This window comes from Gouania willdenowi, chromosome 6 (genome assembly GCF_900634775.1).
Source record: "Gouania willdenowi chromosome 6, fGouWil2.1, whole genome shotgun sequence".
NCBI lineage: Eukaryota > Metazoa > Chordata > Actinopteri > Blenniiformes > Gobiesocidae > Gouania > Gouania willdenowi.
Genome location: NC_041049.1, coordinates 14,207,449 through 14,222,532, shown reverse-complemented (window position 1 = coordinate 14,222,532; position 15,084 = coordinate 14,207,449). Strand labels below are relative to the sequence as shown.

General features: G+C 37.6%; 1 protein-coding gene across 2 annotated transcripts in view; it reads left to right on the top strand.

The window, feature by feature from the left end:
• Window positions 1–14,227, top strand: part of ccdc146 (coiled-coil domain containing 146) — a 63,508-nt gene extending 49,281 nt beyond the window's left edge. Inside the window, exons 19-23 of one of the 2 annotated variants that reach the window (XM_028450784.1) lie at window positions 6,496–6,606; window positions 6,705–6,842; window positions 8,076–8,201; window positions 12,023–12,145; window positions 13,895–14,227. In XM_028450784.1, the coding sequence (XP_028306585.1) occupies window positions 6,496–6,606; window positions 6,705–6,842; window positions 8,076–8,201; window positions 12,023–12,145; window positions 13,895–14,095 (699 nt within the window). In that variant the 3' untranslated portion in view covers window positions 14,096–14,227. Of the gene's footprint in view, window positions 1–6,495; window positions 6,607–6,704; window positions 6,843–8,075; window positions 8,256–12,022; window positions 12,146–13,894 lie in introns of both variants that reach the window. The other variant, XM_028450783.1, reaches the window with a different exon arrangement.
• The last annotated feature ends 857 nt before the right edge of the window (window positions 14,228–15,084 follow it).

Sequence of the window (15,084 nt, the reverse complement as noted above, 5' to 3'; positions counted from 1 at the left end):
AAGTTTCTATTCACTGAAACTACTGTGTAGAAGTCTCAAAGTAACCATGACAACATAATGACGGCATTGTAACAACTGTAAGTGAGAACATTAAGGATGAATCACCCTGAGTTACTGATAATGCACAAAAATAAGAAGAAATAATTTATTGTATTGTATCAGTTTAAACACTGATCTGAACAGATTATATGAAAATAAAATGTCTGTGCATACATAAATATTGCAGGTATTACACACTGCCATCATAAAATGTCCATCAAGTAACCATTGCAACACACTGAAAGCATTGTAACCACCACTGAAGCTTGCACAAATACACAAAAATATTGATTAAATATATAAAAGAATAATAATATATAAATGTTTTTTATAAAAAAATAAATATTGTTTTTAGATTAATAAATCGATTTAAAATCGGCACCCAAAAAAAATCGTAAAATCGATTTTTTCATACCCTGATGTTAGCTCAGGTATGTAGCCTGTGTTACTAAAGCTATCAAAATAGAGCTCTCCATCAGTCAGTCAACAGGTGCTTGTTTTCATAGAAGGGGCGGGGCCATCAGTGGTGGTTCGTGTTGTAAGAAGCCACCAAAACTTCACAAACTACCATTTTCAACCAATAGTTAAATTCTATTGTAATAGCCAAGTTTCGACCCACAGAGGTCAGTTATATTTTTACAACATAATTCGCCAAATTCATTTGATTAAAATGTCAAGAGTTTTACTAGGATAAAACAACAAAACTACTTCATACCCAAGTGGTTTCTGTTTATTCACTCATGATGACACATCAGGTTTTCCTTTCTTTTCTTTTCTTTTTTCCACTGTCCACATGTTGACATATCTGTCAGTCTTGAAATATAAGCTGTGTGCGTGCATGTCTATTGCTTCCCTGTCATGATGCTTTGTGATGCATTGTTGACATTTCCTGCAATGTGGTCTGAGTTCACTAAGATTAGCCTCAGTCATCAACAATGCCGGCTAGCATAGGGAGTTATTGACGAATGACTGAGATGAATATATTATAGGTTGAAGACTTTTTCACTGTGTTTTCTCACTCTTATCTTTGCTGGTGGAGAAGCAAAAAACTGTATAACTCCTTATGTTGGTGTTAATAAATGGGTTGTCTCTTTTTTAAAATGTGCAGCACTTAACCTGAGGTTCTTTCTTTCCTAACTGTTTTATTTTCTCTGCCTTATCTGCAGCAGTCATTACACAAAACCAATATGTGTGTTCTTGAGTTTTTTAGCAATACAGTTTTATTTGACATTTTGTTCCGTTAGATAATGCCTAATGAGTATGTGACTGATTACAGTAATTATTGTGCATGTACCGATCGTTTGTTTATCTCCTTTGCTTATAGGTTCATCTATTTAGCCTCACATAATAACTTTATATTCCTCTGCAGCCTTTCTGCGCACAAATTAAGTAGTTGATGACGAGCCTCATTTTGTGTGGTTTTGATATTCACCAGCAGAGGTGTAAAGAGTACTGATATATTCTACTCAAATAGAAGTACTGTTACTTGATTGAAATTGCACTGAAGTAGAAGTACAAAAAAAAAAAAATCAAGTACAAGAAAGAGTAGCTCTATTAAATAGTACTCAAAGTAAAAGTTACTAGTTACTTTCACCCCCTACGTTTATTCTTTTGGTAATAAATCTTGCCACGGTTCCCTTGCATACAGTAAACATCTCATGTATAAACTTAAAATGGAAGATACAAAATTTTGCTCAGTTGGAATTTATCATATTTTCCACAAAGGCATCTGTATAAAATAAAAGGTTTGTCAAAATGTACAATTATTTTAAAATAAAATAACAAAAAAAGTATAGTTACATTTATTTATATATCAACTCTAAAACTGAGAAAATAACCAGCATTTGATCATTTTTTTTGTAGTTTCACAATGTCTGTTGATCATTTAAAAAAATAATAATAATTTACTCAGTCACTGTTGGGTGTAGAAATGTAACAAATGACTACTTCTATTAAAACGTACTTAAGTACAAGTAAAACTACTGATACACTCAAAAAAGTACTAGTACCCATAAAAGCAACTCAATTACAGTAATGTGAGCACTTGAAATCCATTACTTTCACCTCTGTTAACCAGTTGCTAAGTTTAAAAAAAAAAAAACCTAATCATAGTCTGAACAAATGCGATCATGTTTTACGACATTCATGACCCATGAAAGTGACTGTCAAATAAGTAAAATCAAAGAGGTAGGCAAACTTAGACTCCAATGACAGTGACTTATTGAAAGGAGAATTCAAAGAGAGAGCCAAGTGTCAAATTACATGAACACAGGAAGGTGGAGGATGAGTATCAACAGGATACAAGCAAGGACACCATGGAGGCAAGGAAAGGAGATTGATTGAAGGTGTGAGAAAGGAGAAGTAGGGTGATCCAGATGCTCTGTACGCCATCCATCATGGAGTTTTATAAGTGACTCAGAATGACAATGTGCACAGATCAATCAAACTCAAATGCAGGAGCCGGGAAAAACACTTATGTCTGTGTGACGACTCTGTCGACAAAAGCAGCTTTTTTTTTGTAATTGAGAACAAGGAAATTAAATGGAGAGATGTTGTTAATGCTTCAGGGCTTTCATAAATCTTCATTGACTAATCACTTTTTAAGTTATTACACACAAGTTGCAATTCAATTAGAACCTGAAATCCAGTATATCATGATTTGGTATGGAAACGAGAGCCACTGCAGACATTAAAGCTGTAAAAACCTCAGTCAAATAAAAACTTGTACCAGTAATAGTGCTTTAAAGAAGAAGAAGAAAAAAAGATTGTGTTTTTGTCAGTAGAAATGTATTTAAAATGGAGATACATAACTTAAAACAACAAAGTCCTTGTGATAGAAATGCACCTTTAATTCACATTTAATGTGACGAGGCAGCACATAATCAGCCAGACATTAAGTTGAATGGATTTCCACTGTTTGATGTGCTTAAAGTGTAGGTTTTATGGTTTTTTTTATATACAGTATACTTGGTGAAATCTTCATTGGTCAGCTTTAGTGTCTGTCTCTCAACATCTCATCTTTTTAATTCCATCTTTTTTGTCTGCTTTCAATTCCCAGAGCTTGCTCCTTTCATCGCTTTGCCCTTCGTACTGTTTTTTAATTTGCTTCTCCTGACGTTGTCATCTTCCGTATGTCAGCCTTTTATCAGTAACTCTCAGCACAGTTTACTGGCTCTCATTTCTGTCTTTGATTTTCAGTTTAACATTTACCGTACAATTGGCCAGTGTTTTTGCACATCTTTAGCTTTGCCAAACACTCGTTGTGATCTATAATCCCCTGACAGCTTCACTTTTAATGAAAACTTGAGTATGACTACCAAGTTGAGTAAACAAGTCTGTTTTAATCAAACCGGCTGCTTCAAACTGTCTTTTTGTTTTTTGTATCTATCTTTGCTCACCATACAATCATGTAAATGCACATGTGTACACGTATTTCTCTTGTACGGTTGAATGGAACAAAAGTTGCTTTTTCGTAGGTAAGGTCGTATTAGGTCAGATTGTCTGTTTTCTAGATATTTCCACAGTCTTGTTTTTTTCTCACAGGCTCATCAACACTAGTCTCATCTCTGCTGTCAAACCAATTACTTCATGTTCACATGAATTTGTCTCCCATCTCCTGGTGTCTATTAATAATTCCTCTCGCCTTATTGTTTCTCTCTTCTGTCATCTTACCTCTTTTTTCACTTTTCTGCCTATGTTCTTTAAATGTCTCTGTCTATTCTCTTTTTGGTTGTCTTGGCTTGGTATATTTTGTATATATGCATTTATAGGCTTTTGTTTTTTTTTTATGCTGTAATAGGGCAGTTAAGCGTTTGAATTAACCTCCTTGGTGAGATTCTGCAGCTGTTTACTGATAACTCATTTTCAACCGAGGTTATAAGAAAAAACTTCTAATTTATTCCTGTTTCTTATCTATGTCATATACTGTACAAGAAAATGTGAAACCTTATCTCACAAATTATATAGACTGGAATTCTGGTTGCAGCAATAAAATCACATATTTTATCTCTATTGTCTGGATGAGGATTCTTTTGTGGCCAGTAAAAGTATTTTTAGAATAATTTTGTTCTCAGGAAGTTCATCCCATGTTATGTTTTTAACAATAAATCTTCAAACATCTTTTTTAGACACATTAAAAACTGCTTAAAAACACTTTGTAATGATTATAGTATACAGCCATGTCCGGGGTTGAGTTTTCTTTATTTATGTCTACATTGTGATGTCCTAATTGTTCGTGCAAATACAATCTTTCCTGAGTGACATTAAATGCCCAGATGATCAACTATGGCAGCTGATTAGCTGTTCCTTGTGAGCTCTTTCATAACGCTTTTGAATATAATATGTTCATATCGAAATTGATTTTTATTTCAGCCTTGTTCAACCTTTAGTTACTCAAACCAAAATAAATTACATTGTATTTCTAGAGCGCTTTTCAAATAAAAAATATAATTCAAAGTGCTTTACATCATTAAAGCTTTACATAGATTAAAAAATACCCCCACACAAACAATCAACAAGAAAACATCACACAAACCCACATACACAGACACAGAATTAAGATAAGGACAATGGCACATACCTGGCTAGATCTTGGATAACAAACATTTGATAATAATAATAAACTGTGGGGATGGATGAGCTTTGACATGTAGTTAGTAATTGTGTTTTTGACTCTTCTTCAGCCTTGCAGTTACACAAATTACAGTAGTACCACAATGGTAGACCACAGTGTTAGACCACAGTGGTAGACTACAGTAGACCACAGTGGTAGACCACGGTAGACCGCAGTGGTAGACTACAGTAGACCACAGTAGTAGACCACAGTGGTAGACCGCAGTGGTAGACTACAGTAGACCACAGTAGTAGACCACAGTGGTAGACCGCAGTGGTAGACTACAGTAGACCACAGTAGTAGACCGCAGTAGACCACAGTGGTAGACCACAGAAGACTACAGTAGTAGACCACAGTAGTAGACCACAGTAGTAGACCACAGTGGTAGACCACACTGAAGCAGTCTCAAAGCGCTTTACATATTAGCTCATTCACCCAATCACTCTCACATTCACACACCAGTGGGACAGGACTGCCATGCAAGGTGCTAGTCGACCACTGGGAGCAACTTAGGGTTCAGTGTCTTGCCCAAGGACAATTGTGAATGCTGGTTGTAAATTTGCCTTCATTTGTTTAGATGTAGACTTCCACCATGTAGACTTACACACACTGTTCTGGTGTTCATCTAATGCAATATCTTCAAGGTCCTCGCATGTTTTCAGATATTTAGGACTATTTCATGTTGTGCTCCTTTAGATTGTTCTCTAGTTTTGTTGGCTGCTGCATTTCCGGCACTATTCTAATAATTCTCATGGTTAAAGTCCATACTGTGTAAAACCATAGGTAAGGATGTACATTCAGGTACAGTATGTCCTTCTGAAGCACAACCAATGAAGTGGAATAGGGGACTTTACCATTAGAAAAGGGGGGAATACATGTATCCCACCCCATAGGGTGCTTGGATTTTGGGTTTTATTCATTAATTCCCTGTCAATCCACTATAAAGCTATTCAGTAAATTATGTCCAGATCTTTCCTTGAGTAAAAGCCAACCTTTAACCTTCATCATCGCTTTCTTAATTGCAGCTGTTTAAAGAATAACAGCTGCAGAGATTAAAAACTCCAGCCTTGGCACTTCATTTCCATAGCTCCTCTTGTCACTCTGCTTGCTATCTGTCTTTTCCTCTTTGTTGACTCATCCAGCTTGTTCTTTTTTGTGTTTCCTTACACGCCCTTCTGCTCTTTTTGTCATTTATGGAATTGTCAGAATTTGAAAAACTCTGTCCCCTCAGGGGTTCCTGTGGCTCTACAAATGATAGTCTCTCCTCCTATCACACTTTCCCACTCACTTGTCACATCGTAGGAGCCAACTCCCACCTCAGCACAGCATTTAGCTAAAAAAAATAAATTGCAACACCTTTTTAATAACCCCTGTGCAGAAGCATCTTGAAATCCCCGAGGACCAGGTGCTGAAATCCCAGTAATTACTGTTTCTTTCAACCTTTTGGGAGAAAGCTGTTCTTTGAAAATCAAACTAAAATAGCTTAAAATGTTCTTCTCTGAAGTTAGATTTGAGTCTTTATTATTCAATCAAAATATATTTTAGACATAAGTAAAACGTTGACTTTAATCCAAAAAAAATGCGAACAAATGCTGTATTTGGCACCAAAAAAATTACATTTGAACACATTTCTACTATTAAAAAGGTTTTTTGATTTGAAAAGGAGGTGCAATCCCTGTTTTAATTCAATCAAGTTTTCTTTTTTTGATTGACAATTTTTCCATCGACTGAAGCAACTTCGACACTAATCTACCATATTTTTTCAGGCATGTCTAGTTTCATATTTGTATTCTGAGTCATCTGAAATCAGTTTTTCCTTTAAAGTTTTTATTTTGTTCTATAAGTTGTCAGAAGCCAGAGATAAGACATTGGAAGGCCTCAATCAAGCTGTGGAGTATAAAGAGCTGAAAGGCAAAGACCCGTCCATGATGGAACTGGTCAAGAAAGTTGAGCAGGTGAAAGATAAAAATGATTACATTATCACTGTTGGACCAGTGTTACTGTATGTGCTACATTCAGGAGCCTCTGCCTGCCTCTGTGTGTGCACATTTAGTTGGAGCTGAAAATCACGGAGCGTGAGAACCAGTTGATGGAAAAAGAACTTCTTGTGGACCAGGTGACTCGCCTCTCCAACCCAATCAGAGATCAGGTGGAAAATTGCCGTGATGTTGGACTCTTACTGGCAAAAAAGGTGCAATCCCTGTTTTAATACTAACTTGAAAAAAATGCACATTTACAATGTTTTATACCAAACCATTTAACCATTTAACTGACTGGAATAGAAACTTAAGAAAATTGAAAAAAAAAAAAAAAATTTTAAGCACCAAATTTCCACACCAATGCATTTGTGTAATGAAAAGTTTAATTTTCTTTCTGGTATTTCTGTACTTTATATATTTTAACTGTCCTTATGTAATATTTTATTTAGTGTATCAAGGCCACATATGACACACACGAGTGCATGGTACATTTAGTCCATATATGTTTTATGACTTGATGTCATTTGTGTCCTTTTCATTTACAATTTTTGGAAGAAAATTGATAAACCGCAAGAATTATTTAAACTTGGTGCATTTAGAAGGACTTAAAATGGCTATCTGTAGATAACAATGGGAAATTGACTTTAAACCATTTTGATCAGATACTAAAAAAGTAATAATAGAAATTTGTTTACAGGTAATAAAAAAAAATGTTCTTAATATGGGCAACTGGCAGCCCTGTGGCCCACAAAAGTAATTTTGTGGGAAATGCACAAAATAACAACAAAAATAAACAAAAGACAGAAGATGAATACAAAAATACACACAAATAGCAGGAAATGTATACTATTTAATTTAAATGTTCACCTGCACTACTCATCACTGCACTATTATTATTATTATTATTATTATTATTATTATTATTATTATTATTATTATTATTATTATTATTATTTTGTTATATTATTTTATTTAGTTTTGCACATATCAGTCTTTAACTACTGTTTGTATTTTTTCTAGTTTATTATTTAATGTTTACATTGTTAAAGAGAGCACAGTTCACCAAGTCAAATTCCTCGTGTGTATAACATACATTACATGGCCAATAAAGTTGATTCTGATTCTGAAATATTCATAACTACAACAAAAAGACACAAGATGAGAACAGAAATAAACAGAATGACAATGAACCATTTGTTCTTTCCTGCATTCTTGCACAGATTGGTCATTATGATGAGTTGTTAAATTGGCCCGTGGATCAAGACTATCACATTTTTATGCTAAAAGTTGTCCAACCCTGTGTTACTGATTATAATGTTTTGGTTCGTGGTTCTAAAGTTTGGCTCCTCTTTTGTCTTTTAAAATAAAATAAACTCCTAAGTATGTGTTCAGAAACTTTGTAACAATCTCCTATTCTGTGTGTTAATGCTGTGCTTTCCATCCAGCTGAATGAAGTGCGAACCAACATCACCAACACTAACAACCGTTTGATGGGCGTGACTGCAGAACTCTCCATGACGCAAGCCATGGTCTTGTCTCAGCAGCAGCAAATCAAAGAGAAAGAGCTTCAGGTCAGCAGTGTCCCTAATCACTCACAGCTCATACAGCGTGACTCAACAAAGAAGGTGCTCTTGCTTTTTTTTCTCCGTCTCCTGCTGTCCCTCCAATTATTGCTGTCACACTTCTCTGACCACAATCGAAGAGTGCAAAAATTGTCTGAAAACAAACGTCTTTATCCTGTCCTTCACCTGAAAACTTCTTCTTCATTAATCAATACGAGCGCGGCGACCTTCATAATGACTGCCAATGGGTTGGAAAAAAAACAAAAAGAAAAACAAAACAAAACACTTCAATTTCTCTTTTTCCCAACCCTGCATGGTGTGAACCACCTCCACATTTCCCCTTTTGATTATGTTTGTGTGCTAATTGTGTTAATGTGATATCTTAAGCTTTAATTTATTTAGACAACTGCTTTTCAGGAAATTTACTTTAATCTCCTGCCACATTTTGACTACCAACTGCCAGTCTTCGTCAGAGGCATCTGCTGATTGCTTTGATGTTTCATTGACTTCCTTGTGACAATTCTAGCAATTTCTTCTTGTCTTCATTTTGAATAATATGTTAAGACAGCGACCAGTAGATGCCTCTGAAGAAGACTGGCTGTTGACAGTCAAAACATGTCAGAAGATCAAAGTACATTTTCTTAAAAAAAAGTGGTCTAAATAAATGAAACCTTAACATATTATTAAAAAAGAACTTGCTGAATTTATTACACAGAAATAAAGGGAACGTCAAAGCAGCCTAGCAGATGTCTTTGAAGAAAACTGACAGTTGACAGTTTAAACATGTCAGGGGATCAAAGTGAATTTCTCAAAAAACAGCTGTCTGAATAAATCAAATCTTGACATGCTATTTAAAAAACTGACAAAAATGACTTTCTGGAATTATTACGCAGAAGTCAAGAAAACATCAAAGTCATCAGCAGATGCCACTGAAGAAGATTGGCAAACAATCAAAGCATGTCAGAAGATCAAAGTCAATTCCCGAAAGAACAGTCATCTGAATAAATTAAAATATAACATATTATTTGAAAAAAATAATTTGCTTGAATTATTGCACTGAAGTCAAGAAAACATCAAAGCAATCAGCAGACACCTCTAAAGAAGACTGGCAGTTGACAGTCAAAACATGTCAGGAGATCAAAGTAAATTTCCTGAAAAACAGTTGTCTGACTAAATAAAACCTTAATATGCAATTCAAAATGAAGACAAAAATAACTTTCTGGAATTATTAAGAGGAAGTCAAGGAAACATCAAAGTGATCAGGTGATGAGGGCGACCGTGGCTCAGGTGTTAGTGGGTCGTCTTCTGATCGAGAGGTTGGGGGTTCGATCCCAGTACCTGACTATGTGTCGAAGTGTCCTTGGGCAAGACACTGAACCCTAAGTTGCTCCCAGTGGTTGACTAGCTCCTTGCATGGCAGTTCTGTCCCACTGGTGTGTGAATGTGAGAGTGATTGGGTGAATGAGCTGATATGAGCTCCTTCAGGACAAGCTTTCCCAGCTGAACGTGCCAGACTCCACCTGCAGGTGGATCACAGACTTCCTGTCTGACAGGAAGCAGCACGTGAAGCTGGGAAAAACCATCTCTGCTCCCCGGACCATCAGCACTGGATCTCCTCAGGGCTGTGTTCTTTCTCCTCTGCTCTTCTCCCTGTACACCAACAGCTGCACCTCCTCTCACCAGTCGGTCAAACTCCTGAAGTTTGCAGACGACACGACCATCATCGGTCTCATCGCTGATGGAGACGAGTCCGACTACAGGTGGGAGACAGACCGGCTGGTGTCCTGGTGCAGCCAGAACAACCTGGAGCTCAATGCTTTAAAGACAGTGGAGATGATAGCAGACTTCAGGAAGAACCCAGCCCCCCTCACCCCCCTCACCCTGGGAGACTCTACAGTGAGCTCTGTAGAGTACTTCTGCTTCCTGGGGACCATCATCACTCAGGACCTCAAGTGGGAGCTGAACATCAGCTCCCTTATCAAAAAAGCTCAGCAGAGGATGTACTTTCTGCGGCAGCTGAAGAAGTTCAGTCTGCCAACAAAGATGATGGTGAACTTCTACAGCTCCATCATCCAGTCCATCCTCTGCTCCTCCATCACCATCTGGTACGCTGCAGCTACGGCCAAGGACAAGGCCAGACTGCAGCGTATCATCCACTCTGCAGAGAAGGTCATCGGCTGCAATCTGCCCTCCCTCCAGGACCTGTACGCCTCCAGGATTTTGAGGCGTGCAGGAAAGATTGTGGCCGACCCCTCCCACCCCGGTCATAAACTGTTTCAATCTCTCCCTTCTGGTAGGAGGTTTCGGTCCATCAGGACCAGAACCTCCAGACACAAAAACAGCTTCTTTCCCTCTGCCACCATCCACATGAACACACCCCAAGTCACCCACTGAACCCCCCCACCCCCCCCCACCCGATCACCACCTCCGCCAGCTTGATACCTGCTGCACTGTATATATATATTTATATTTATCCTATTTATCATTTATTCTCTATCTATCCTTTATTTATCCCTCATCCTTTATATTTATCATTATTATTATTATTATTGTTGCTGGGTTGTTCTATGTTGTGTTGTTTTTATTTCTTTTGTTTCTTTTTGTTGCTTGTTTTGTGCACCAACCACCAAGTCAAATTCCTTGTACTGTCCTCAAAACTGTACATGGCAAATAAAACATTTCTGATTCTGATTCTGATTCTGATATGTAAAGCGCTTTGAGACTGCTTCAGTGTGGTGATAAAGCGCTATATAAAATCAAGTCCATTTACCATTTACCATCAGCTAATGCCTCTGAAGAAGACTGGCAGTTAACAATCAAAAAGATGTCAGGAGATCAAAGTAAATTTTCCTGAAAAACAGTTGTCTGACTAAATAAAACCTTAACATGCAATTCATAAAGAAGACAAAAATAACTTTGTGGAATTATTACGCGGAAGTCAAGGAAACATCAAAGCGATCAGCAGACGCCTCTAAAGAAGACTGGCTGTTGACAGTCGAAACATGTTAGGAGATCAAAGTAAATTTCCTGAAAAACAGTTGTCTGACTAAATAAAATCATAACATGCTAATCAAAAAGAAGACAAAAATATCTTTCTGGAATCATTACGCAGAAATCAAGGAAACGTCTACGTGATCGGCAAATGCCTTTGAAGTAGACTGGCAGTTAACAATCAAAACATGTCAGGAGATCAAAGTACATTTACTGAAGAAAAGTTGTCTCAATAAATGTAACGTAAACATATTCAAAAAGAAGACAAAAAGAACTTGCTGGAATTGTTTGTGGTTTTGGTATTTATCGTCATTCATGTATTTGTGTTTTCTAAATCACTGAAAAGAATCATACTGTTTTCTTATTCTGTCTATTTGCCAGTCGGCCTGTTTCTGCAACTCTGCAGAGGTTGTCAGTCCAGCCTTCTCATGGTTTATGCATAAACAAGCAATAGAATCATCATCAGCATTATTCAGTGAATACAGGAACCCATTACTAACTCACTAACCTGCAGAGGCCTTGTAGAATGCATCAAAATTGTCGCATACAAATCATTGGTTGAACTCGAATGTCAAAATGACGGACAGCTGTGAATAAAGCAATATCGTTGCATATTCTGTGACAACAGATATTCCCAGTTTTTGACTGCAGCTGATTTAATTCTGCAATGCACTCCAGACACAGCCACAAAATGAAAATGCAGTTCCATAACTTTGCCCTATATTCTGACACCAATAAAACCATCTTTTTCAGGGGTCTGAGATGAATTCACTCGGGCAGGAAGGGTAAAGTTGACAGAATAAAAAGAATACAAAGTAATAGTATCTGTGTGATTCCAGATGGACAGGTGCCAGCGGGCACTGGAGCAAGACCTGCCACTGGATGTGGAGATGGAGGAGGAATGGAGAAGGATGCTGCGGGACAAAAAGAGAAGACAGAAGGACAAAGAGGACAGCTCAAAGGTAGGAAAACACAGACGAGAGCACCGAGGGCCTAAACAAAACAACCAAAAAAGGCAACGCAGTGACAAAGAGAAGAAGAGAGCAGAGCAGGGCTGGAATCGATTTTAAACTCCATGAGGACAGAAGGACTGGACTCTACTCAACAGGGATTGGAAAACATGCACAAACACAGGAGATGACGGGTCGACTGGCTGGCACAAGAAAAGCACAAAGACGTCCATCAGTCGTATCTGAAAAAAAAATCCCAGCTGCCTGCAATGGGTTTATTACAATACTGATCTTCATTTAGGACACAAATGTCATATGAAGAACAATCATAGACGGTGTTTAGTGTTTTTAAAACGCCTCCTCACAACTATAACGCCTTGTTTAGTGTACACTCCTTAGATCACGTCAGTGGATAAACACTGTGTGTCTATTTTGGTCTTTTAGCCACATTCCATCTGCATAATGTGAAAGTCAAAGGGAGGACTGTTGTGTCACAAGGACATATGAAGTACTATTTTTGATTTTTTTTCCCCACTTTATTTCTCTCAGCGGGAATCCTCCGCGAGCACAAATTGATCCATCAGCCACTCTTGACTTTAAATTCATTTTACCAGCCACAGCCAGCGTCTTACTCATCAGCATGGAGGATTAAAAGCTCACCAGGTTCCAATTTTACCTGCTTTGGTTAAAGATACACACTATTTAGCTCTGAATGTGTAGCCTTTTTGGCAAAGGGCTTAAAAGCATTTACTTTATAGAGCATGAAGCTGAAATCAGATTAAACAGGTTAAATGTAATTTAGGTTGAAAGCAAATCTCATAGTTTGTTGCAAGTGAAGCAAGTAGGTTTATTATCATCAGAAGTAAAGATTGGTAGCTAATAATATTTCTAGCATTAAATCTTTTATTGGACAATTTTATTTGAAGTGTAAATACACCCTAAAAGCGCTTTTTTTTCTGCTGAATACATATATGATTAGGTATGAAGTGTGGTAGTTTATTGATCTTAGTCCCACTCTTCACATTTTAATCAAAGTATTTAAATTCATCATTTTTAGTTACACATAAAAAAAAAAACAACTTTCTATTTAAGTTTAAGTCTGTCGGGTCATCAAAGTACAAAGCTTACTCAGGCTTTGATACACATCACTGATCTAACGGTAATTTTTTGTACATCTTCACATACTGCACAATATTTCAAAGCTGTGCAGCCTGAAGCTCGGAAGAACAGAGGCGTGAACACTGCACTGCTGTCATGATCGACCGCTCCATCACAGCAAATGGAATGAGCACCCTTAATTTACAGCTGGAGGTCATAAAACTGTAAACATAACCAATCTCGTCTGATTTTATCCCAAATTACAGTTAAAATAGCTTATCTTTGCCTCCAAGCATCCCGTGCCTCTGATATGTGTGGGAGCCTTGACATACAGTACCGGTACTTCTCTCTCTATACGCTCGACATCAAACAGTGAAGATGAGCAATTTCTCCCCAAAGTAGTTTTTAATTCATGGTATTATCATTAAGAGAAATATGAATCAAAGTGTTATCCTGCTGAGCCCAGGCTCTTATCTCTCCAGCAGTGCCCTTGTATTTGTCTCCATGTTCAAAAGTAAATAAATTACACAGCTGATTATTCCATTTACATGATTAAAATTCAAGAGTATTAAAAGTCAAGCAATTCGTCCAAGGTCATGCAAACTCTCATTAAGTATTAAAGAGGACGCGTACGTGTGTGTGTGCGTGTGTGTGTACTTGCAGCTTGCCGAGGAGGAGGAGTGGAACCAGTTGCCTAATGGGGTGTACACCACAGCTGAGCCACGCCCAAACGCGTACATCCCAACAAACGACCCCCTCCCTCTGCCGAAGCCTTATGGAGCCCACGCACCGTTCAAACCCAGCCAGCCCGGAGCCAACATGAGACACATCCGCAAACCTGCACCCGAACCCATGGAGACATGAATCACGTCGGGTAAAGTTGTACGAATCTGAGCGTGGAATTTTATTGATTCAATTTTATAAACATTTAGCCTTAGGTGTCAAATAAGTTTTTTGGTGAAGCTTTTCTACCAATAAAAAACATGTATTCATTCATTCATTCATTCATTCATTCATTCATTCATTCCTCTTCACATCAGCCTGTCATTGCCTGATCCCATTAGATCTCAGAAGCTAAGCAGGTCTGGGCCTGGTTAGTAGGTGGATGGGAGACCACTGAGAATTCCAGATGCCAGTGCCACAGTGGGGTAGCAGTCACCCCAGTGGTATCTGTCATTGTGTCCTTGGGCAAGGTACTTCACCTACATTGCCTAGTATGAATGTAGTGTGTGAGTGAGTGTTGGTGGTGATTAGAGGTTCTGATGGCGCACTTTGGCAGCCTCGCCTCTGTCAGCCTGCCCCAGGGCAGCTGTGGCTACAATAGTAGTTTACCACCACTAAGTGTGGAGTGAAAGAATAATCCCTTAATTCTGTAAAGTGACTTTGAGTGTCCAAAAAAGCGCTATATAAAATTGATCTATTATTATTATTAATATTATTATTATTATTAATATTAAAAAAGTGTAACGATTTAAGAAAAATGTTTAAAAAAAATTCAGGGTAAACATTTCACTACTTTAGTGATGTAAACTTTTACCTATGTACACGTCCTCTTCATCTTCTTCTTCTACTGATTTTTTTTGACGTGCCATGTTCAGGTGAATTACTGCCATTTACTGGATATCATGGTAGAATCTCCCAACACTCAATCACTTTGGTTCTCCAGTTAAAATAAAAACTTTTTGGTTAGAATGAAAATAGAGAAAACAAACAGGTTTTAGTTTTTATAGAAGGGGCGGAGCTAACAGTGGTGGTCAGGACAAGAGAAGCCACCAAAATGTCACAAACAACCATTGTCAGCCAATACTGAAATTCATTCATCGTAATAGCTGCGTTGTCCACCCATAGAGGGC